Source organism: Apostichopus japonicus, chromosome 16 (assembly GCF_037975245.1).
Source record: "Apostichopus japonicus isolate 1M-3 chromosome 16, ASM3797524v1, whole genome shotgun sequence".
NCBI lineage: Eukaryota > Metazoa > Echinodermata > Holothuroidea > Aspidochirotida > Stichopodidae > Apostichopus > Apostichopus japonicus.
The window spans coordinates 38,483,801-38,510,392 of record NC_092576.1 but is presented as its reverse complement, the minus strand read 5'-3'; the positions used below and the strand labels follow the sequence as shown (position 1 = coordinate 38,510,392).

The 26,592-nt window shown below is 33.5% G+C and overlaps 1 protein-coding gene across 1 annotated transcript in view; it reads left to right on the top strand.

Annotated features, from left to right (window-relative positions):
• Positions 1–26,376, top strand: part of LOC139982296 (uncharacterized) — a 41,038-nt gene extending 14,662 nt beyond the window's left edge. The window contains exons 4-13 of the mRNA XM_071994988.1: positions 817–1,025; positions 3,167–3,243; positions 3,609–3,664; positions 4,212–4,331; positions 11,563–11,771; positions 14,422–14,495; positions 16,297–16,394; positions 21,209–21,256; positions 22,291–22,316; positions 23,372–26,376. Of these exons, the coding sequence (XP_071851089.1) occupies positions 817–1,025; positions 3,167–3,243; positions 3,609–3,664; positions 4,212–4,331; positions 11,563–11,771; positions 14,422–14,495; positions 16,297–16,394; positions 21,209–21,256; positions 22,291–22,316; positions 23,372–23,435 (981 nt within the window). The 3' untranslated portion in view covers positions 23,436–26,376. The remainder of the gene's footprint in view (positions 1–816; positions 1,026–3,166; positions 3,244–3,608; positions 3,665–4,211; positions 4,332–11,562; positions 11,772–14,421; positions 14,496–16,296; positions 16,395–21,208; positions 21,257–22,290; positions 22,317–23,371) is intronic.
• The last annotated feature ends 216 nt before the right edge of the window (positions 26,377–26,592 follow it).

The following is a 26,592-nucleotide window of genomic DNA, read 5'->3' as shown; positions in this document are numbered from 1 at the left end:
CACTTAGGATATGTTAAGTCTAGGCCTACACGTTTATCTCCTTATAGGATTATAATCTTACTAAAACTATGTTGCTTTCAAGGTAAGTTTAATTATAGAACTGCAAATTATGTAGACAAACTTAGTAATAGTAGAAGGTTTGTTTATTCTGTCAAGATAGGCTAGGACTTTACCACTGGCCGTAAAACATGGATGTATACTAATTTAAATGGCTTTTGTTAAGGAATATAACTGTTTTTATGACAGTTTTTAATTCGACACTTATCCGTACGTATAGAGACCTAGTAACATATCAGTATGCCTTAATTTAATTATACATTCCGAGAGCGACATTATCTTAATCGAGTGTTATATATATATATATATATATATATATATATATATATATATATATATATATATATATATATATATATATATATATATATATATATATATATATATATATACTTAACACGTGTACACTTTTATTTAAATATATATTCGAGGCTATTTATATAAGTTTATGAGGAAAGCAGACTATTATCATTATAGTCGAAACGAAACTTGACTTTCCTACGTACTCGCGGTAATCATACATCTGTAGTGAGTTGAAGTCTTTTTTTTTATTTATTTTATTTATTTGTCATTTTGTACATTTTTATCGAAAAAAATTTTTCATTTGTTTTGGGAGGAATCAGGTACATTAGTATTGCTCTCCTTTGAATTTCTATAAATAATACCCAGTTAATAGTGGTAAGTATGTTCAATAATATTTACTGTCAATGAAGTCATGCATCGAAACTACAGTATATTACTTTGTTTATCAAACTTTAGATACCAATATCTTATCTAATCCTGGAGTGGTCCTTCCTTAAGGTTGACAACACAACCGTTATCCTCCGGTCTGATATTGCTCTGCCAAGCCTCTCATCACTGGAGTCGTTAGTGGTTAATGCCGGGAACGAAAAACCAGAACTCACTGAGGAAGACATTGCAGGATTATTGAACTATGTACTGCCGTCTAAGAAATTCAGGACACTTTGGTAAGTAACTCACAATATAGAATGCATATGTGGAGAGCAAAGTCTGGGAAAATTGCAGAAGCTTTAAGAAATTAATCAATAATTGAATACTCTTATCAAAGTAACCGACTAAAGGTAACAGACAACAACTAATATCGAGTATAGAGCCAGGTCAATTGGAATTTGAAGGTCATTTGAATTCAAAATGTTAGATCATATAACTTTACAGGAATCTGAAAAAGCTGTAAGAAAATTATCAGCGATCATTGCCATCCTATCTCGAAATAATTCAAGGTTGGACCATACAAAAGGAAATATTGGAATAATTTTACATTTCCATAGCTTATGTTGACCTGTGTATCATGTACATTCTAATAAAGAATATATCCCGGTGGAGGCTGAAAGTTTTTTCACTGTTCTTGATTTTCCAACTCATTACGATTTTCATTTATTTATATATATTTATATATATTTATATATATTTATATATTATATATATATATATATATATATATATATATATATATATATATATATATATATATATATATATATATACTTGGCAGTCAAATGAAAAGTACATATTGTAACACAAATGAAAGTACCATGCTAATTAAGTGTCAGTTGCATAGATGGAATTGGAACCAAATAAACCATGACTATACAGGAAGCGGATTTAGGAGCAAAGAACGGATTACATATGCTTGTAGAACTGATAGTTGTTAAGGGATCCCAAGTCTTTGTTGAGGCCGGTGATGTGAGACTTACTACGAAATATCCAATCGATTTCTTTACCTTTACGTTCAGTAGCTGATTCAAAACTCGAGACAATTAAAATACATTTTAGGTTTTTGAGAGAATGACTATGAAGGTTGAAATGTTCGGAAACTGGGATTCCTGCAAAATTCTCACGAATACATTTTTTTGTGATCATTAAACATTCACCTTCATAATTGCCTGCCCTCTTTGTAAAGTACACAGTAGAAAATGTAAATAACATTAATATAACCTTTTGTATCGCGTCGCAAGGGGGGGGGGGGTGAGGTAAACTTCCAGTAAGGCTGTTGTGATACGAGATTGTCCTTGTATAAAAATGCTTGGATTTCCGCAAAATGTTTTGTAAGCAAGGCTGATTAGAGAGTGTATTTGTAGAACGGAGATATGTATGAGTGGAGTGCAGTTAAATTCTTCAAATAGATATCGCAATATATATTATGATAAGCCACGCCTAGTTTCATTCAACTCATGGCGTACATTATGCCAAATAAGAGTAATATTGACAACTGTTTCATAATCATAATCATAACATACATCATACATCATACATCATACATCATACAACATAATCAGTGAGTCATTGCGGAAATCGTGCACACAATTTTGGTTTCAACCCTAAAATTTATTGTGTCGACCCTTGATGAACAGTTAAAATCAAAAGCCAAAGAAACTCCAAACATCGGAGTAATTTTTCTAAGTTTTAAATAATTAAATGAAAAATAACTATATTGTAGTAAAGCAGAGGTACAGGTTTACCGATTGTCAAGGTGACCTTCGGCGGTACATTTGTTTCATGTATTCACGATAACTCAGAGAAGTAACATAATATGAACTGTTGCTGTACAGGTGTTCAACCAGGTGACGCATTACAATGTGATTGACAGGTCATATATAAAGGATACAATGAACATTGTGAAATGTAGACGAAGTGCGCGATGGTAAAGATGATAGTGAAAGAGATGCGTTTTAGGCGTGATTGAAATGATGTGAAGTCTGTGATTATGCGACTTTTGGAAGAAAGCCCGTTCCATTGATCAGGTGCAGCGACAGAAAAATCTGCGTGCATAGTGCTTCTTGTTATTCGTGCTGCGTGGAACGAGACTAATATGCTTAGGGCGAAGGGTGCGTTTGGGTACTCGAGCTGTGATCAACTCACAAAGGTAAGAAGGTGCCATTCCGTGCACGCATTTAAATGCAGCAATTAAAATCTTGAATTTTATGCGTTGGTTTATTATCTCAATTACAAATATTTGCATTTTGTTGATACAACATCGTGGGGTATTCTTTGTGTAATATTGTGTTACCTGTCTATAGTAAGATTAGCTGTTTGTTAGTATGTAAAGAGAAACGCAAGATCATGTGGTATGTTTATTTTTATATCACAGGTTTACTAACTACACACTACCTACATATATCAGACCAGAGAAAATACCAGAAGAATTAAAAAGAAAGAATGTACAAGGTATGGGTATAAGTGTACAAGGTATGATTAACAGTACAGTATGTTACAATACAGGGTCGGGCTAACACTATTTATATTAACAATGCTGATACATTATATTTGGTTAAGAATTTTTGTAGCAATTCCATGTTATTAACATGCAAGATGAGTGTAGCTCATTCCTGTGAGGAAATGTCCTAGTGATAGTAGGCCAGTGTGATCATAAATGAAAATCCTGCAGTTAAAAATGGCTATTTATATAATATATCTATACTAAAAAAAATAGGTAAGTAAGCTTTAATTTATTGAGAGTCTTAAATACATAGCACCAGTTAAGTTCATAAATGAACTTTGTTGATTTACTTCTTATTCTGTTTTTGTTTCAGTTTTGTGGCCGAGTAATGCCTGTTATCTTGATCTCCAATCCGGTCGATGGAAGAAGGTTGGTTAGACTTTTGTTTGCTTGAATTTTAATTTGTATAGATGTGATTGCGTGTGTCTATGTGCATGGGGAGAAGGGGGATGGGTTGAAGGGGGTCTGTGAACCAGGGAGGCAGAAATAAAAAGCTTCATGATGTTTATATTTTCCTTAAAGTTAAATGTATACCTTTTTTTTATTTTCTCTAATATCTTCCATGGACAGTAACGTACTATTAAATATCAATCGTTTATACTTGCACTAATGTATTCATCCCTTTCAAGGCGAATGTTCATCATGGCTATATAAATCATGATAATGTTTAGACTTATCGGATTTCAGGAGTTGGATCCTTACACAAGTTATGTATGCGATGTACAGTTCGCCCATACAGGTTCCAACCACCATGCCTCATCACACACTACAGGTATTTACATAGATATTAGTTATTATTGTAAGGACTAGTAAAGTGGGACTTGACTTATATCTATCATTTTCATAAATAATTAGCATTCTATGCCTTATCATTTCTCATCGGTTATTGCTAAAACAATGTGTATCTTGTTAATAGGCTGATGACGTTCAAACTATTACAGAGTTGTGCTCACAAACTATATCCATCAGTTACAAAAACAGTGTGTCAGTACAGAGGTCAGCCATAGAGCTCCTGGTGAAAGCATCTAGTTGTAACGTAAGTACATCGTCAATGGGTCACGTGAGTACGGAACTTGTAGAAATCTAATATTACAAAATATTTCCCCGACCATCTTAGTGTGAGGAAGAATACTTAAATAAAACCGTTTACCTTTTATCATTATTGAAATGTGTTTGTAAACAAAGAATACAATCAAGCCTCACCATAAACATTCAGCAAATTTAAACATGACAAAACTCTTCAGTACTATCCCTGTTTCTTCCTCTAATTATCTGTCTTTAGTGAAATGAGTCAAAATTAATAAAAATCTTCCTCTGAAACGTAAACTATTCAACTCCATGTAACTCTTAGCTAAAACCGAAAAAAGGAATATTACTCCACTCCAACCCCTCCAGTCATCGGGTACCGTTTAAACCTCTAACTTAATTCGTGGCTATGATTAGTTAATATTTAACACAACGCGATGTCCACCAATCATTTAATATGGTAAATATTATTTTTAACCCTGCAATAAACTCTTTTTCAAGATATGAACATCCAGAAATTTACAACATCAAAAACCCATCGCTTACACCTCAACCCCTCCCCCACCCCGATATTAAATTATCACTCAACTTCTATTTACTAAACAGTAACATTGCATACAGTCCAACCCTTATATAAATTTATTTAAATAACCAACCTACCAATCCTTCATAGTTTACCCTCGTCATGAAATGGTAACTCCTGAATCAACTAACGTATGTGATAACGATGATGAATAGAGATTAAACAAATATTCATAATTAAACTTCACTGAAAAAAATGAAAACAAGTGTATGTAAAATAAAACAAAACAATAATAATACAATGTCACCCTTCTCTTAAACAATAAATATGAATATCGGTACAATATGTCACACCAGTTGCTGTCATGACTAGATTTCCTTCATCTGCCTAAATGGAAACTAAATGTCTTCAAAGTAAACAGTTAACAACAACAACAAATATCTACGAATTGTTTTCATATGCTTAATAAACAAATGACTATAAAATCGCTTGCAAGTCAACTTTTGTATATTTTTTCAAAACCAGCTTAAATGTAAAGGTAAATAATAACAAATATTTGTATACAAAGGATAAATCATATCTTATTTTCAGACATAATTAACAATAATAGCTTTAGTACAACATCTGGTACCATTATTCACCTTAACAATTCTTGACTTGTAGGCAAATGGATTTAAATATATGTTTACTATTAAACAACAAACAACACCCAGTTTTTTTTTTACGCATTGTATCAATATTATTCAGCAACATATAATAAGTATAGATAACAATTTGTTGTTTTATTTTTTCCAAACGCAAGTAACTTTTAAAAATCGTTACTAACCAGACTCACCACCCTTGATTTGTAGTCAAAGAAGTTTAACAAATTATATATAAAAGTAAACAAAGTTACACGCGTATGTATCTTCTTCAACAACAAAAAACATTATTGTTTTATTTTTCTTTAAACTTAATTCTTTAAAAAAAAATTCTTATTAAACACAATTATGTTAAATAAATATTTCCTTTTTTTCAATTATTATTGTTCATCTTTTGCAACAACAACAACATTCATTACATATTTTTCCTTAAAATACATAAACGCAAACATTCTGCATTAAAACCTTTAAGCATATAAACATAACAGTAATGGCATTACAGCAACCACTATTCTTCAAATAAATTGGGTACGTACTAATTGTGGCCTCTAAGGTCTGGAACGGTAACGGCCCACGTAATTTGTGCTTATGTAATTGATATTCCACTTGTAGTTGAAATTTGAATTTATACAAAAATCCATTTACAATTAACGAACCATTTTTAACTTTCTTCTGAAATATATAATATTTGATATAACAAATTAGCAAGTTCAATGGGTATTTTGATAACAGTTGATATCCAAAGAAAACATCTTTCTTGGAAAAAACAAACTGTCTATTGAAATTTTTTGCTCAACGTCTTAAATAAAGCTAGCACTAATATTAAATTCCACAAACTTCTGGGATAGAGCTAATCAGCGTATTACGTTTAATCTTGTCTGGTTTCCCATGCCAGATAAATTTGAATAGAATAGTATCCAATTGCTTGATAAACCAATCCGGAGGATTTGGCAAGCATTGAAATAAGTACACAAACTGGGAAATACCAAAGCTTTTAACCAAAATAATTTTACCAATTGGGGTTTAATCACGACATGACCACAAATTCAGAATACACTTTATCCGAGATAATTTTGGCATAAAATTCAGCCCGAAAAGGCTGTTACGGTCATTACTCACAACGATTCCTAAAGCAGTAACTTGGCTTTCAGTCCACTTGAACTAATACAAATCAATAACATTTGGTTTACGACCAATGGAAGGACCAAGAAGGAAAATATTGGAATTGTCAAGTTTATTAAGTCCGGAGGCAAATTTAAAATGCTTCAAAACTAAAATAGTCTCCTTTTAAATTAATGAATTATAAGAACCATATAGAAACAAAACTGTGTCGTCTGCATATTAAAGGATTTTAAGCTCCTCATTAAGAACAGAAATACCTGTAATAGTCTTATTAGCATGAATTTGCATAGCCAGCAGTTCTACACAAATTATAAAAATATAAGGACTTAAGGGACAGCCTTGTCTAACACCTCTCGAAGTGTCAAAATAATGAGATGCAAAACCATTATTGCAAACCGTAGCAGAAGAACATGCGTAGAGGGTTCGAACCCACTGACGAAAGTTATCATTAAACTTGAATAAATGTAAACAGTGAAAAAGAAAGTCCCAATTCAACCTATCAAAAGTCTTTTCAAAATAAAAAAGAGAGTAAAAAATCCAGGGATCGAATTATTTTACGATAGTCTGTAGTGTCCAAACTACAGCGAATATTTTCTCCAATAAAACGACCTTTAATATAGCATGTCTGTCTGGAGCCGGTGATAAAGTTAAGTACTTTTTTTTTATTATCGTTGCTAACTAAAACCTCAAAACAAATTTTGTAATTTATATTTAGAAACGAGATTGGACGAACATTTTTAACCACAGTATGATGTTTATCTGGTTTCGGAATAAGCGTTATTAAACTACGTGATTGCTCCATGGAGAGCGCAGATTGCTGAAAAGCAAAATTGAGGGAATCAGTGATCATATTACTGATATTTGGCCAAAAATGTTTATTAAACTCAACTGAAATTCCATCAATCCCTAGGCTTTTCCCATTACACATTGAAAAAAAGCAGATCTACACTCATCCCCTGTTAATGGACCATCACAAAGTTTGGCTTCATCAACAGTTAACCAATTAACAATTTTGGGATTTTGAAAAAAAAGAGAAAATTGTCGTTACCTTGGCTCGTATACAGATCCTTATAAAATAGAAAGAGTTCTCGAAGAATTAAGGTGGTATCAGTTATATCGGTACCACATCGATCTTTTAACATACGAATAACATAAGAAGATTTGTTTCGTCTTTCAAGACTTAAAAAAGTAGCTTGTATTATTTTTACCTTGTCCTACCCATCTAGCTCTAGAACGAACAATAATACCATGTAATTAATAATCAAAGCATTTCTCGAGTTTATTTTTTCTCGACAGTTAGCTTGTTCAATGTATCCGAGGAGAGCGTATAATGATATTCTTTTTCCAACTCTGAAATTTGTTTAATTATTTCTACTTCTTTCTTTCTGCGCTCTCTTGCCTTAACTTTACCATAAGTTAGAGAAACATTACGAATTTTATATTTCACAATCTCCCAAGTGGCCGAGGAAATCTGAGACTGGAATATTGTAGCAGTAGAAATAATGGTATCAGTTATGAGTTGAGTGTATTCATAGTCCTTAATAAATGTACAATTACATTTCCAGAAACCTGGTCCTCTTTTTTCAGAATGCAGTAATAAATTTAAATTAACTATAGAATGATAAGACTGCAGACTAGGAAAAAAAACGAGTTACCAATGACCAAGATTTCGCGAGATAAGAAAAAAGTATAAACGGCAACAAATGTCTGGAGTGATATTTGATCTCCAAGTAAAGTCCTTTTGAAATGGATTCCTGTCTATCCGGATGTCTATTAAATCTAAAGTTGACATGATTTCTGAACAGTTGATGTAGCATTGAAGTTAGTACGTAAGTTCCCTCCTTGTTTATCTAGATTTAAGTTGAGAACGAAATTGAAATCACCGCCCATAATAATAGAATCACTCGAGTAACTACACAATATTTGTAACAATTCCTGAAAGAAATCAGCACTGTCTAAATTAGTGCCATAGATGCAAACGATCAAAATTATTTTATCAAAAAAGTTAACCTCGGCTAAAGCAAATCTACCAATAGTCGACGTCAAACACTGAATTATGGTCACATCTAAAGACGGGTTCAAACGGGTTGCTACAAGATGACCTAAAAGGACTATAAGGACCTAAATGACCTAGGACTAAAAGTAATATGACCTCCCCATTCATTTTGCCAATACGATTCGTCACTGGGCGTACTATGAGTTTCTTGTAATAAATAATATGTCTTTTTTCAATGCAAAAATCTTACGACTTTTCTTAAACTGCCAAATTCCACGAACACATTTTCCAGCCAGCCAATTAGAAATAAAAATGTGTAAGCTGCTTGCTTGACAAAAAGCGTATAAATGTGACTGAAATAGGCTTTTGCAAATACCTTATTTAATCTAATGTAATAACTGATGGCGCAAAGAAGAGACAGATTGAAGAAAGAAAAAAAAAACACGAGTTGACAAAGCAAAAAAGAAAACATCTATACAATTTGCCCGGACGTTAACCTCAAATGGATGAACGTCCATCCAACTGATACGGTTCATGTGGAACCTGTATGAAGAAGCTAAAAAACAACAACACCCTACAGGCTGTATGCACTGCTTAGCGTTTTTTTTTGTTGTCAATAATACAAGGAGAATAGCAAGTATTGTAATACATACTTGCAGGACTTTTAATCCATTTTTAAAATAGCGAAACTGATCCAGTAAATGTCTAAATTAAGAAAACGACAATACAAGTTCTCAGAACTGGTATGGCCTTCCCGAAGCTTCTCTCCATTTTCCTCAGATAAAACGAAGTTTGGTACCTTGCTTGCACAGATCGCTGACTTTAGGCGCCCATTTCTTCTTTTCAGTCAGATCGATATTTGTTAGATCATCGACGATGAAAAATGACTGGTCTGCTAGGATCGTTCGTCTGGCTTTCATAATAGCGATCTTGTCTCTATATATGACAGGCACTAGAATATGTGGCGATCTCACCCCATTACTTCGTCCGTCTCTATGACACATCTCGATCGAAATCTCAGGAATGTCGGTAAACAAAGGAAGTAGTGTTGTTTTCACATACCTCCGCTTCTGCTGACGGAATCCCCACAATACGAAAGTTGTTTCTTCTTGCCATCCGCTCCTGTTTATTAACTTCGGTGTTGGTGGATTATATTGTCTGCTCCAAACGCGTGATTTTACGGGGAAGATCCTCGCATTCTTTTTCTTTGGCCGCCATCTTTAATTCTAATGTGTTTATATGTTCTTCCTGAAATTCCACAGCTTTGCCCAAATCTTTTTTTCTTCTTTCGAGATCGAGGATTGGAGAGTTTTCATGGCATCTGCCACAGTTTGTTGGAACTCCTCTATTGAAGTCTTCCAACCTCCTTTTAGATCTATATCCCTTACATCCTCGTCAACCTCGGGTTCCTCAGATATGCAGCGCAATAGGCCCATACGCTTAGGCAAAGCACGTGCGCCTTTGGGTAAGGATGTTGTGGCTGATTTTGTTGGACTGCCTTTTCGTCTATTTTCCTGAGACATGATATTGGAAGTATTATAAAATAAGTACGTAACTGAATACCATCACGTGCAGATAAATGCTCATTTTCGCCACCCAAAATATGGTAGATTTTAAGCACCCCGTTAACGTTACGTGTTTAGCCTGCCATCGTTTAGCCTCGTCCATGTTAAATAAATAAATAAAAATAGCAAACTTTGTTTCTAAGCAAGATAAATAATTGTGACACCTGCTCTCAAAATATGAACAATAACATTTATAAGAAAATGTTGAATCCAAGCTACTACTGCAAACTAAACCAACTTCATTAGGAAAAAAAAACAGATTTACAAATGTATATTTAAAGTACTTTAATGTTCTTTAGAAACATGCAATGAGACTAAATGTGCATGTTAGTGTTATGTATCTTAATAAAACAACTCAATACATAATAAATAACAACATATGTTTGTAAACAAGGTATAAAGTTTTACCCTAGTTTCAAACAAATAATTACATTAAATTAATTTACATATATTGCCTGCATCCCTCATAGCCTCACCCCCCCCCCCGGTAGGAAAATGAGTATAAATATTTGAAAGTAAACAAATATAATTAACACGCTTTAATGATATTCTTCAAAAGCTAACGATAACAATAATTTAAGTCATTCTTTAATCTCTTCTAAATTCAAACACAAACTGTCCTGAAAAACACAAAATTCTGCTTTCAGTCAACAAATTGATATTTAATTTCATAAAAGAGGGGAGTAACAAACAAACAACAGTAAACATAAAAAGGACCCGATTGTGAAATGAATATCTCCATACAACCACACACAAGATAAAAAATAAATTAAAAATTAAAAATATTTAAACATTATAATTATATAGTAGTTAGGAGTTAAATATGTGTTAAACTTTAAACCCTGATAAAGCGATATGATATTAATTATATTTATAATGTTCCTTTCTTCACATTTTCACCTCCCCGTAAAACACATTTAATATGTATAATCGGTCTGCATGCTCCCCAAACTTAAATCATCACTCCTTACCCCTACTACACACATCTCTACCCAGTACGGCACCTATTGGCCCCTTTATCTCGCACCCCTTGCGCACGCTTTGACAATAACAACATAACATTCACGAGAGTAAACCATATCCACGCCCTACTCCACACTAAGGCACCCTCCTAATACCCAGACCAAATATCACTTAATAAAATAAAATGAAGCGAAGATTAAACAAACTTTTTAAATAATATTACCCATTTTTTAACAAATTCAAACCACTTATCATGATATAATCAACATAACAAAAACAAAATATGATTAAAATAAACAAAATATAATTTGATTTACATGAATTTAATAGAGTTAATATTCATCAGTTAATTATAATGTTATAACTTCAAGCATTAATCCTGTAAACAAACATGATGATATTAATTCTATTTATTATTTTCCTTTCTTCAGATTCCCATATCCTGGGTGACTCTAGGCAGGTCCTTTAGTGAGATTGATGAAGATGGGAATATTATCCTCTCCTCTGGTCTTACTCTACCAATCATAACATCAATAGAGAGGATGCTCATACAGACAGAGAAAGGGAGAGAAATGAATGAACATGAAGTTAATGGAATATTAAACTATCTACAACACTCTCAAAGATTGAAAGAACTGCAGTAAGAATAATTATTAGTTATGTATATAACCTAAGTCATTAATAAAATAACTAATTGATAATAATGATGAAGACAAGAGAGAAATTTGTAATAAAGTCTTATTGAATAATTACTGAAAGTTTATTGATAGGTGTATATACTTGTAGAAGTAAAACAAACATAAGTGAATAAAAAATTTACTAATGATATACACTAACAATGAAAAAACAGACATCAGGTAAGGAATGTGATTAATGGGAGAGTAAAATAGGGACAAAATGTGAAATAAACACATAGTTTGTAACAATAAATTATTCAGAAGAATGAAAATTGTTGGACTAAAGGAACATGAGGCCCTAGTTTACACTTACAAATAGCAGTTATATAAATTAAACAGGTTGTTATTTTCTTCATCCATTCATATGGCACCCCTATCAACTATATAAACATAAGCTTTCCTTAATCCACCCCTAAAATTATGCCGGACTACTTACCCCATTAACTATGTTTATAGTACTTGGGTTACCTTGTTGGTAACACCATTCATCCCCATGCATCCCCCCACCCACCCCCATCCCCACCGACAACCGCACACCTACACATACTCAGCAAGGTATCCTGTCATAATATTATCGTTCCTCTCTACTGATCAACAAACTGCATTCACCTCCTCCATTCCAACCCTTTGCTTCTGCACCCCAATAGCGTTCCCCCACCTACCACCCCATACAACTAAAATATATTGATGTATGCATATTATTAACCCATATTACATTACAGTATATCCCAACACAGGAGAGACGAATACAACATCAGTTTCTATGTTAATAACAATCAAACCAACGTTTATATTTCCTCTTCTATTTTCCTTGTTTGCAGAATATACTAATAGAAAAACACAGAACATTTGATTGTTGATTGATATTTAAGAAGATTTTGCTGTAAATAATTTCTAACATTGCAGTATTCTGCTCCACAGTCTCACCCACCCCACACCCCGACACATACACCCTCCCCTTCCCAAACCTACAAGGTTTATGACTCTTCTATAATCTCTATATACTGTACATTGTTTACTCACCATATTCCCATTAGTATTCCCAAAAATAGCTTCCTCATTCCTCTCTCTCTCTCTCTCTCTCTCTCTCTCTCTCTCTCTCTCTCTCTCTATATATATATATATATATATATATATAGAGGAATGAGCTTCCTCTCTCTCTCTCTCTCTCTCTCTCTCTCTCTCTCTCTCTCTCTCTCTCTCTCTCTCTATATATATATATATATATATATATATATATATATATATATATATATATATATATATATATATATATATATATATATATATATATATATATATATATATATATATATATATATATATATATATATATATATATATATATATATATATATATATACACAGACAGTACACATTATTTTATCCTAAAAGTCTATTGAACTTAATTCATCATTCTCTTTTTCTTGCTTAAGATGCACAGTAATCTGCTGGCTCTTTCATTGGTTTAACTTTTTTCTTTTGTTCAACACCTGTCAATCATATACCTAAACAATACAATGAAAAGAAGTTGTATTTAATGAAATAGACGGTGCCTCCTCAATAACAACACCTGGAATTACTGACAAACAAGTACCTCGTAGTTGCCATAGATACGTCTAGACTCTGTTTAGTTTTAAATCTTTGCTAGGCCTTCGTGATGTGTGAAGTTTTTTGAAGTAGAATTTTTTAATGTGTTTCTCTTCTTTTCCTTTTTGGAAAGTAATGGATAAAGATGAAAGAAAAGATAAGGCAATGAAAGAAATAGATAAAGAAAGAAGGAAACCAAAAGGGACACAGTGAAGATGGGAACGGTGATTGTAATGAAGATTGTAATGAATATTGTGGTATAGATGGAAATATGATAAGATAAAAGGGGTGATGGTGGTGTTATAATAGGCAAGAATAGCGAAATGTTGATGATGTTAGTGGTCAGGGTGATGATGATGATGATGATGATGATGATGATGATGATGATGATGATGATGATGATGATGATGATGATGATGATGATGATGATGATGATGGTGATGATGATGATAATGGTGGTGATGATGATGGTGGTGACGATGGAGGGGATGATGATGGCTGTAATGGTGAAGATGATGGTGTTGGTGGTGATGATGATGTTAATGAAAATTATCACGGGGATGATGATGATGATGATGATGGTGATGATAACGATGAGGGTAATGATGTTAATGGTGGTGATGGTGGCGGTGATAATATAGGCAATTATAATGATGATGATGATGATGATGATGATGATGATGATGATGATGATGATGATGATGATGATGATGATGATGATGATGATGATGATGATGATGATGATGATGATGATGATGATGATGATGGTGACGATGGTGATGATGGTGGTGATGGTGGTGATGATGGTGATGATGATGATGATGATGATGATGATGATGATGATGATGATGATGATGATGATGATGATGATGATGATGATGATGATGATGATGATGATGATGATGATGATGATGATGATGATGATGATGATGATGATGATGATGATGGAGGTAAGGAAGGTGATGATTGAGCCGCTGGTTTTGTCTCTTTGTTAGTCAAGTTTCTTTTTCTCTTAATCATCAGGTTTCAGTACTGTCTGCTGTCTTCCCATACATCGATGCATGGTTTGTTCAACTTGTTATCAAAGAACGTTAAAGGTACAGTATCGATAGTTATTGATTGGTTATTGACTGATTGGTGACTATATGTTGCCTTCTGCTGTACATATTGTTGTTTTCTTTTTACTTCTGTAATTCAAGAACATTTAAGTCCGGTCATAATATTTTTTTCATTAGGATTTTCCACATCATAGCGCTGATCAATTTACCGGTATATCTCTATATAATTCAAGAACATTAAAGTCCGGTCATAATAAGTCCATTTCTTCTACTTGTAATGTTACCGACCAGGTAATATGTTGTTCAATATCCAAATAAAGACAGAAATACTTCTATAAAGAATTACGGAAATGTATTAAGAGGTTACCATTCGGAAGGTTAGATCGCAAGATGAAGACAGATTTTTAAACAAATTAATAACAACGCTGAGAAGGATCTTTGAAACAATTTAAATAAATCAGTTAAGTTTACTGTAATGCACTTAGCATTCCGTACATTTACCTTCGCACAGAAAAAAATTGCAGAGATATCAAGGATTACAAACGTCAATGAAGCCTAGACCATGTACTGTATATTCAAATGGCTACTACATGTTATAACAGTGATATGTTAACATTAACGAGAATGATCTCTCTCTCTCTCTCTCTCTCTCTGAAATAAGATAACATTATGCCCTTGATTCGTTTTGGAAATTTTAATAGGATATGGAAAGTTGGAGTGGGGTGGGGTGGGGTGGGGGGCTGAATGTAGTGGGTTGGCGAGGGTGAGTAGATCACCATGGCTGCACGTGTTTAATGCAGTGACAGCTGATATGAACTTAGCTGGTACCCTGAATCCGATGCAAAAACTTTCAAAGTTACAACTGAAGAAAATCGGAACACTTGCGGTATGGTTTGAAGAAATTAAAATAACAACATAATACATAGCAAAAACGTGAAATATTTCTCCTAGCGGTAATATAAAGGAAGAGGTACCACCGGTAATGAAAAAAGGTAAAAACGAACATATCTCAAGTGAAATGTAACTTGCTCATTTTTTCATTAGGATTTTACACATCATAGCGCTGATCAATTTACCGGTATCTCTCTATAAAGGATCATGGATTGTATGCAACCTTCAAGCTTTAAGGACAAATGCTCAACTTTTTTGTTTTTGTCATCTGCACTGTTTATGAGCAACGTCAGGAATGTCAGAGAGAGATCTGAAATATTATGCAAGATTATACACTACATTTCAGTTTTAATAACTTTAGATATCTGAAAAAGAATGTTAATAGATATAAACTCAAAACTTCAATTTAAATTACTGGAATACATACATTTACAGATATCCGCCATATTAATGTCCATAGCTGAAATAAATAACACAAGTAAAATACAGTAAAATGCAGCTCTTTTTTTAGTTGACAAAACAATAACAACCTTATAAGACCCTAATGAAATTGAGATAAAAGACGTTATATGGAGCAAGTCTTTGCACATTCAGTGACTGAGGGCGCTCTGACCCCTAAATACTCGAGACAGATAACTGTTCTAAAATGTGTCACAACGAAATTGCTTAATGGACTTAAACAATCAAAGAAAACCATCAAGTTAATTTAACTGAACGGTCTGATAAGCATACTGTACGAATTACTCAGTTTGAAGTGTTGCCTTTTGCATGAAAAATAAACGGATTTCAAATGTTTACAGTGTGTGCCTCAGTAGCTAAGTCTATGGAAGTTTGACCTGATCCAAACATACATTAGAACATTGACTTTCGTTTTATATTGTAATTTCATGTTTGTTTGTTGATGTTGTTTAACTACCCTAATTCTGCTTGGTTTTCATTTATATCTTAGTTTTCTGGTATCCCTATGGACCAAGCAAAGGGTACTACATACTAAATCTCCAGTCTGGTCGTTGGAAGCTGACATCTGGATGTTCTATACTCTTCCCGGTAATTGTCTCTCATTGTATATTTTAATAAGAAACCTTGATGGTTCAACTCACTAAATGAAACCCACCGAATGGAAGTGTTTTTTTTTTTTTTTACAAAATACTGCTGTTCATTCCAAAGGAACATTAGACAGGAATATTTGTTTGCCACCCACTAAACTATATAATGGCGGAAAAATCTCAGATTTGTTTGTGCTCTGACATTTCAGTGACGCAGAAGTAACATCAAGCTAATACATAATGAAACATGTTAATTAACTTCACAGTGTGTTATGTGATCTGTGACAGGTGCAAGGGGCTATGAAGTATACGAACGTGTGGTCATAGATAAACAGTACCGCTTTACAATGCTTTTAAAAGGGCGGTAAAATAGGTGGTTGTATCTGATGATTGTGATGTTGGTGATGGTGATGATGATGATGATGATGATGATGGTTGTGATGATGGTGGTTATAATTGGGGTGATTATGGTGATGATGATTGTGATAATGATGGTGTTGATGTTGGTGATGATGATGATATTGGTGGTGATTACTGTTATGATGTTGCTGATCATAATGATCGCTATGATTGTGTTAGTTATGATGGTGATGATGGCGATGATGATGGTGATGATGATGATGATGATGATGATGATGATGATGATGACGATGACGATGACGGCGACGGCCACGGCGGCGGCGGCGATATAGATGGTGATATAGATGGTGATATAGATGGTGATATAGATGGTGATATAGATGGTGATATAGATGGTGATATAGATGGTGATATAGATGGTGATATAGATGGTGTTATATATGGTGATATAGATGGTGATATAGATGGTGATATAGATGGTGATATATATGGTGATATAGAAGGTGATATAGATTGTGATATAGACGGTGATATAGATGGTGATATATATGGTGATATAGAAGGTGATATAGATTGTGATATAGACGGTGATATAGATGGTGATATAGATGGTGTTATATATGGTGATATAGATGGTGATACAGATGGTGATATAGATGGTGATATAGATGGTGATATATATGGTGATATAGAAGGTGATATAGATTGTGATATAGACGGTGATATAGATGGTGATATAGATGGTGTTATATATGGTGATATAGATGGTGATACAGATGGTGATATAGATGTTGATATAGATGGTGATATAGATGGTGATATAGATGGTGATATAGATGGTGATATAGATGGTGATATAGATGGTGATATAGATGGTGTTATATATGGTGATATAGATGGTGATACAGATGGTGATATAGATGTTGATATAGAAGGTGATATAGATGATGATATAGATGGTGATATAGATGGTGATAAAGGTGGTGATATAGATGGTGATATAGATGGTGATATAGATGGTGATATAGATGGTGATATAGATGGTGATATAGATGGTGTTATATATGGTGATATAGATGGTGATATAGATGGTGATATAGAAGGTGATATAGATTGTGATATAGATGGTGATATAGATGGTGATATAGATGGTGTTATATATGGTGATATAGATGGTGATATAGATGGTGATATAGAAGGTGATATAGATGGTGATATAGATGGTGATATAGAAGGTGATATAGATTGTGATATAGATGGTGATATAGATGGTGATATAGATGGTGTTATATATGGTGATATAGATGGTGATATAGATGGTGATATAGAAGGTGATATAGATTGTGATATAGATGTTGATATAGATGTTGATATAGATGGTGATAAAGATGGTGATATAGATGGTGATATAGATGGTGATATAGATGGTGTTATATATGGTGATATAGATGGTGATATAGATTGTGATATAGATGGTGATATAGATGGTGATATAGATGGTGTTATATATGGTGATATAGATGGTGATACAGATGGTGATATAGATGTTGATATAGATGGTGATATAGATGGTGATATAGATGGTGATATAGATGGTGATATAGATGGTGATATAGATGGTGATAAAGATGGTGATATAGATGGTGATATAGATGGTGATATAGATGGTGATAAAGATGGTGATATAGATGGTGATATAGATGGTGATATAGATGGTGATATAGATGGTGATAAGAATGGTGATATAGAAGGTGATATAGATAGTGATATAGATGGTGATAAAGATGGTGATATAGATGGTGATATAGATGTTGATATAGATGGTGATATAGAAGGTGATATAGATAGTGATATAGATGGTGATATAGATGGTGATATAGATGGTGATATAGATGGTGATATAGATGGTGATATAGATGGTGATAAAGATGGTGATATAGAAGGTGATATAGATAGTGATATAGATGGTGATATAGATGGTGATATAGATGGTGATATAGAAGGTGATATAGATAGTGATATAGATGGTGATATAGATGGTGATATAGATGGTGATATAGAAGGTGATATAGATTGTGATATAGATGTTGATACAGATGGTGATATAGATGGTGATATATATGGTGATATAGATGGTGATACAGATGGTGATATAGATGTTGATATAGATGGTGATATAGATGGTGATATAGATGGTGATATAGATGGTGATATAGATGGTGATATAGATGGTGTTATATATGGTGATATAGATGGTGATAAAGATGGTGATATAGATGGTGATATAGATGGTGATATAGATGGTGTTATATATGGTGATATAGATGGTGATATAGATGGTGATATAGATGGTGATATAGATTGTGATATAGATGTTGATATAGATGGTGATATAGATGGTGATATATATGGTGATATAGATGGTGATAAAGATGGTGATATAGATGGTGATATAGATGGTGATATAGATGGTGTTATATATGGTGATATAGATGGTGATATAGATGGTGATATAGAAGGTGATATAGATTGTGATATAGATGGTGATATAGATGGTGATATAGATGGTGTTATAGATGGTGATATAGATGGTGATATAGAAGGTGATATAGATAGTGATATAGATGGTGATATAGATGGTGATATAGATGGTGATATAGATGGTGATATAGGTGGTGATATAGATGGTGATTATTAGGGTGGATGACGTTGGGGTGGTGGTGGCCGTTTCTGTGGTGATCGTGGTGGTAGTGATTGTGGTTTTCGTCGTGGTGGTCGTGATGTTCGTGGTGGTCATGATGATCGTGGAGGACGATGGTGGAGATAATGGTGATGAAGATTATGACGGTGACGATGGTGATGATGGGGGTGATGATAATGATGTTGATGTTGATGGTGGTCTGGGTGATGGGATGATGATGATGACGTTGATGACATTGATGTATGATGATGGATGGTGATGGTGATGATGGTGATGATGGTGATGATGGTGATGGTGGTGATAGCGATGGCGATGACGACGACGATGACGATGACGGTGGTCGTTTCTGTGGTTATCGTGGTGGTAGTGGTTGTGGTGGTTATCGTCGCAGTGGTCGTGATATTCGTGGCGGTCGTGATGATGGTGATGATAATGATAATGTAATTGTTGATGATGATGATGATCATGGGTATTTCGAGGACGATGATGATAATGATGATGATGGCGAAGGCGATGGTGATTTCGACGGTGGTGGAAATGATGGTGATTATGGTGATGGTGATGGTTATAATGTTGATGATGGTGATAGAGATGGTTATCGTGATGATGGTGGTGACGGTAGTGGTAGTGGTGATGGTGATGATGAAGGTGATGAAGTTGAGGGTGATGTTGGTCGTGGTGAGTGTGATAACGACGGTGGCATTGGTGAAGGTGATGATGGTGGTAGCTATTGTGATAATGGTGATGAAAATGGTGATGGGAATGGTGCTGTTGTTGATGGTGGGCATGATGATATTTCCGGTGGTGATGTTGTTGGTGGTGATGATTGTGATGATGATTTTGTTGGTGCATGGTGATGATAATTGTGTTGATGATGGTGAATATGTCGATGGTGATGATTGTGTTAATGGTGAAGGTAATGTTAACAATCACGATGATTATCATGATCATCATTGTGGAATCTTATGGTGATTGTGATGCCGTTGATGGTGATGGTGATAGTGATGATTTTAACGGTGATGGTGATGTTGATGATAGTGATGATAGTGATAGTGGTGATGACGGTGATGATGTTGTTGATCATGGTGATGATGTATGTGATTATGGTTATGGTTTTGATAATGATAATGGTGATGGTGATGCTGGTTGTGATTGTAATTGAGATTATGATGATGGTGATGATTGGAATGATGATGGTGGTGGTGAAGGGGATGATTTGGTGGTGATGGTCGTAAGGAGTTTGTTGCTAATGATGGTGAGGATGATGATTTCGATGATGGTGATGGTGATGATGGTGATGGTGATGATGATGGTGATGTTAATACTCATGTTGCTTATCATCATGATAGGGATGGGATCATGTGTGATGACGATGATGATGCTGTAACTGATCATGATTCATATGATGATGATCATGGGATCACAAGGTGATGATGATGACAACGATTGTAGTAGGTTATGATGGTGATGAATTTCATGTAGAAGTATTGATGGTGGTGGTGTTGGTGAGGAGGAGGAGCAGGAGGAGGACAAGAAACTGTTCCTACTTGCTATGGTATAGCTAACGATATATTTCATTTTTCGCAAACTTATACATTTGCTTATTTCACTATCAATATCTATATTATTCCTACTGGACAACACTATCATTTTACTGGGAAAATAATTAAAAGTTTCAATTTTAAAAGCAGCAAGTCTTGTATTTCTTGCAATCATTGTTGTTCTCATTTCCATTGATATTACCTTATTTACAGACAAAATCCATTGAAGATGAATTGACAGAAGCAGAATATCGTCAAGAGGTAATGTTATGCAAATAGTGAATATTATACTTCATTTTGTAAATCGGTCAGTATGATACATACATATACATGTTTACAGTGAGATACATGTGTCATTCGATATTGAATAGCAATAAATTGAACCAATTAAAGCTATACCACGTGTTCCATAGTGAACATTTATACTTTATGTTTTTGTTCAACACAAAATACTTCCAATAATATACATTTTACATGTGGACGTTAGTACAGGTTCAACGAGAGTTAGTACAGGTTCACAGTTTTCTGTTTCAATTTCCGTTTTGGTTACTTGCTTATGTAGGCAAATTAACTATACAGAAAAGTTGGGTGGGTGTGTGTAATGTCATTTAAGAGGCAAATAACCGCTGGGATTGGTGTACTCTGCTTCTGTTTGTTTGGTGTTTTGGGGCAGTTCATTTCCATTTTTATTTTGTGATTTTAATTTTTGGAAACTTGCTGTCAATAAGTAATCAAATTTTATCGTACAATTATTAGATATCGACTCTTAAATTATGTTTGAATTCATTATTTTGAAGCAATATTTTAGCACACTGTAGGATGGATAGGGTGGTATGGGAATGGTGCAATCTTAATGTTGCCATACCATCAATGTTGACTGTAAACTTAGACAATCTAGGTTAACAAGTCTATAGTTGTATCAGAATGTTAGGTAAAATGAGCAGCAGACCAGTGAAATATTAAGTTTAATTTAATTGTTGAGGTTTCTTATCTTGGTATCAAAATGTGGCATTATGTGACAGCGGACTATAGCATGCAGTTTATATAAATGAGAATAGGAAGTCGATTCAACATTGATGCTACTTATTATATGGATATATAAGTTTGTGTATTATGAGAAAAAGTGTCGCAGTTCAACAGAAGCATTGCATTCATCGCTTAGAGGTTTTATCAACTACGATTCATAGTGACAATGATAAAGGGGCTTCCTAACGGTGGGGAGGATATATGGAGTGGGCAATTTGATGTTTTCGCTTATTTTGACGTATACTACTGTTGTTTTTATTTGTCATCAGGTGGACAAATTCCGTCATTTCTACAGGTAAGGAAATAATGCTAATAGAGTGTAAGTTCTAAACACAACAAAACAAACATTAAAAAGGAACGTTTGTTTAATCTCGACATAGAACAAACCATTATATTTACGGCATTGTAGCCAAATCATTGTCACTTGTGTGAAAATATTTTATAGTTAAGTCCATATCAAAGTTTAAAGTTGGAATTTGTATTTAAGAGGACATAAACTAATGCTAATACAAATTTAATACAGTGACATCTCAGCGGATCATTATTGTTATTTGAAACAATGATAAACATGCGATGAAGCTTTAGAACAATCAATTAAATTTATATATTCATTTCTATACTGTGCAGACACATAACATTACTAAATTTGAATATGGCATTTATTTAAATACGATCATGGCAATTTCTCAACATTAAAACCTCCGAATAATCATCTCAATTTGCTGAAATTACTTAAAGGAATGGTACGAAATATTGCTTAATTTACCCAAAAATGCATTTGAATTTTTTTTAAACAAGCTGTAGTTTTGCCACCATTTCTACAATTTTTCTATAACAATTATCTATCTACTAGCTAACATAGGCCATACTAACTTAAAATCTGTAAAATTATTGCACATAAATTAACCACATGTATACCCAAATGAAAATTGGACACCCCTGTCAAAAATGTAAAATTCGGAAATTAATGCTTCTTAATTTATACATGACTGTTAAATTACATTTTGTGTTCCGAGATAATGATGCTGATTTTAATCTACGCATGATGTCACTCTGCTGTTACAATTTCAGAGTTTGATTTAAATATTTTCTTTATATATTATTTATTCAAGGCTAATGTGGTTCTAGCTATCAATTGATTGATATCTTAGAATAATTTGTAATTCACTCACTGGTAATTGAGTACTTGGAAAGAAAAAAGTCATATCTTATATGCTCGTAAAGTTTCAATCCGATTTATATGTAACTTGGAAGTGCTGGTGACTATTTTATGTACAATACATGATTTAAGAATACTTAGATTTGTCGGTTATCATTATGCATTAGTTGATTGTACTTTATTCTCAACAGAGCTTACCCATGGCAGCAGACCTTAAGAGTCTCGAGAGGAAAACGAAATCTTCACGCAGAATAAGAAGATGACGAAACGTTGTCAAGTACAGGAGACATTGATGTTGATAGTAAGGTGTCACAAAAACATAAGTTCAGTTTTCCACCACATTACTCCATTGCAGAAACTGCAGTGGCGTGCACTAGATATCACAAGTGGGGGATATATTTTTTCTCGTGTATGGGGGTTTACGGAGGTCCTTGTCCCTGTAAATCAACCGCTTAAAGTTCAATATGGCATCAATACCTAATCATTGGAACATTAATTAAGTCTATAATAAGGTCTAGGGGCTAGACTTTGCTAATAAATAATTGGTTGAAAGGATGCGTAACTAACACGTAACAGAGGTCTTATTTTCCCAAGACTGAATGTAAGCACATCCACAACCTAACCATTTACCCTGGCATGACGGAAAAGGAGAGGGCACGGACCTCTATTCCCCCATACCCTTAACACACGCCACTGGGAAGTGGTATGAATGCCTGAAGAATGAAAAAAAACATGAACAGCACAATTACAGAATGGTTATTAAGTGGTATATTATTGGTATGCTGTCAGGCACCTTTATTCAACTAAGTTATATGCGAGAAGAACTAATGAATCAAATTAAGTTTGATATCAGGTTTGCTCAATTTATATTGAATTTGCTACAATATTAACCTATCATAGTTTTAAGATTTTCTCGTCTTCTATATGAAGGGTCAAGAACCGTTATGATAGAACGTGTACCAAAGGAAGAGTCGTATCTCTGTGAACGTCAATCCGCCTCCTTTCTAGGGTGTGAGGTTCTTCCCTTAAAAAACAGACACTTAGAGTACAGGGATAGCAGGGTCATTTTTAGATGATAAATTAGGAATATAATAAGGTATAAAGACAAGTCCCTACAAACCAAAGTATTGGACAGCATCAGTTATGTAATATAATCGATCATCAACATCGTTAAATGTAACATCGTTAGAGGGTACATCACTATGCATTGTAACAAAAAAAAGTGCGACATTCTCATCTACTTTAAACATTTGTCACGTGATCTCAGATCCATAGTCATCAGATATCAATAGTCAGCTGCCAAATTTCCAATATTCAACAGTGGAGTAGGAAACTATAGAAAATGAGGGGCCGAAAACTTATGTGATATTCACCACTAGAAGAAATGTTTAGAATATGTAGTGACTGCGACGGGTTGCTAGAAATATCTTATGTCTAAATGGCTACATTACCTAAACTACACGAGTGCCAGTGTTTCATTTCAAGTTTAAAATTTCCTGCCCCATACCCCTCTCCAAAAATGAGTGAAATCAAATATTAGAGCATTTTGAGGTACAATAAATAATAAAAAAATAATAGTTTGATGCTTGACAATCATTTCTTTAAATATAATTGATCTGTTTAAAAGATTCGGCATGGCTCTCATGGAGTGCATCGATTCACTAAGTTGAATGTGAGGGGCCAGACACACTCCTGCCCAATTTATCAAAGTGAAAAAGATGGGGATAACGGTCCATTAGAACATGTTCCTACTCGTATGTGTCATTATTTGAATAAACAAATTACCTATTTGATTCGACGGTAGATTAATATTATACTGCAATTATGAAAATGAGCTCAATTCTCCCTGAAGCTCAATATGTAATGAATGTGTTCGTTTCAATTCACACTTTACTTGCTTTTCGATCATAAGTATGTTTTTACCTTGCTCTTATTTCGCCATTGTGATGTTGTTTTTTAAAGTTCTTCATATGTCGGGACTACATCAAAATACGTAGTCTAATAATGTTTTTTTTCTATGTCGTTCATGCTTGTCTACATTTTTAAACAAAAGAAATCTTCTATGGTTTCATGTAACACATTCCTAAAGAATTACAACGGCAAACCGTTTGATGTGAAACATTATATTTCCTTTACATTGGGACATGATATTGACATGGGTGGGGTTATAATCTAGATATCATAAAATTGGATTAACAAATGAATATTATTTTATAAAGAAGATTGACGTCATCATCGAATTATTTTTAAAAGAACATTCCAAACATATTATGATTGTGAACTTCCTGAAAACGGGAATAGGTTTTATTTCTTGCAACAAAACAAATAATAATAGATTCAGGAAGTTACATCGGAATCATCATTTTTCTACTTCATGACTTTTTTGCTGCTAGAAATATCAACCTTACAATTCTTCTTAAAATCATATTTGATGTTTTAAGTATGCTGGTGACTATTTAACTACAATAAATGTCTGAGGTTTTCTGAATTTAAAGGAAAATATGATACAGAGCTTAAGAAACGTAAGACGTCTAAATGCGTGGACAAAATGATACCAAAAATTAATTCTCGTGATCAAACTTAAGTGATATAAAATAACCTCCCGCATCAGAGATGATATTATTTAATATCTTTATCATATTCATTGTGGTAAAGTTCTTGACATATTCATGAGAATCAAACAAATATTTTCTTATAAATAACATTAAAGAACATTTATTTAATCCAGATAACAATTATTTCATAGTGATACCTCAGCGATAGAACATACCATGCATGTTATAGTGAGGCCTCATATGTTCTTTTGAATTTTTACGTACTTTTATTACTTTTCTTATCATTGCTCGTGTATACTTCTAAAGTTTTGCCTTTTTTGCATAGTGTCTTTTTGAAGAGAACTAGAAATGTAAACCGGAAATGTATATCTCATTTATTTCTCTGAGCTTATGATTATAATACTAGTCCAGAGCGCTACAGAATCAGAAAATTTGAAATTAATTTCTTTAATTATAAAGGTAATAAGACGTTAAATGTTGATATAAAATCATGATGCAACATCATCCATTTGTTAAAATATCTCAGAATAAATTTGCCTCTTTAGCCTTAGTTTGTTGCTTTGTAAGTGCCTAATATCATTGTTTTTCTTTTATTAAGCTTAAATTTTATTTCATATTGGTTTTCCTGTCAAGAAATTGAAACATGCAGTATTTACTCTGAAAATTATATCAACTTATTTTAGCTTCTAAGTCATATATAATAATACAACAAAACTTAAAAGTTACTTTTTGACATTTAAATTAAATTAAATTCCAATAATTATAAAATTAATAAGAGTTAACTTTTCATCAAAATTATGAGTGTATTTATCGATCAGTGAATAGAATACACAAAATTAAAATATTTGTTAACGATG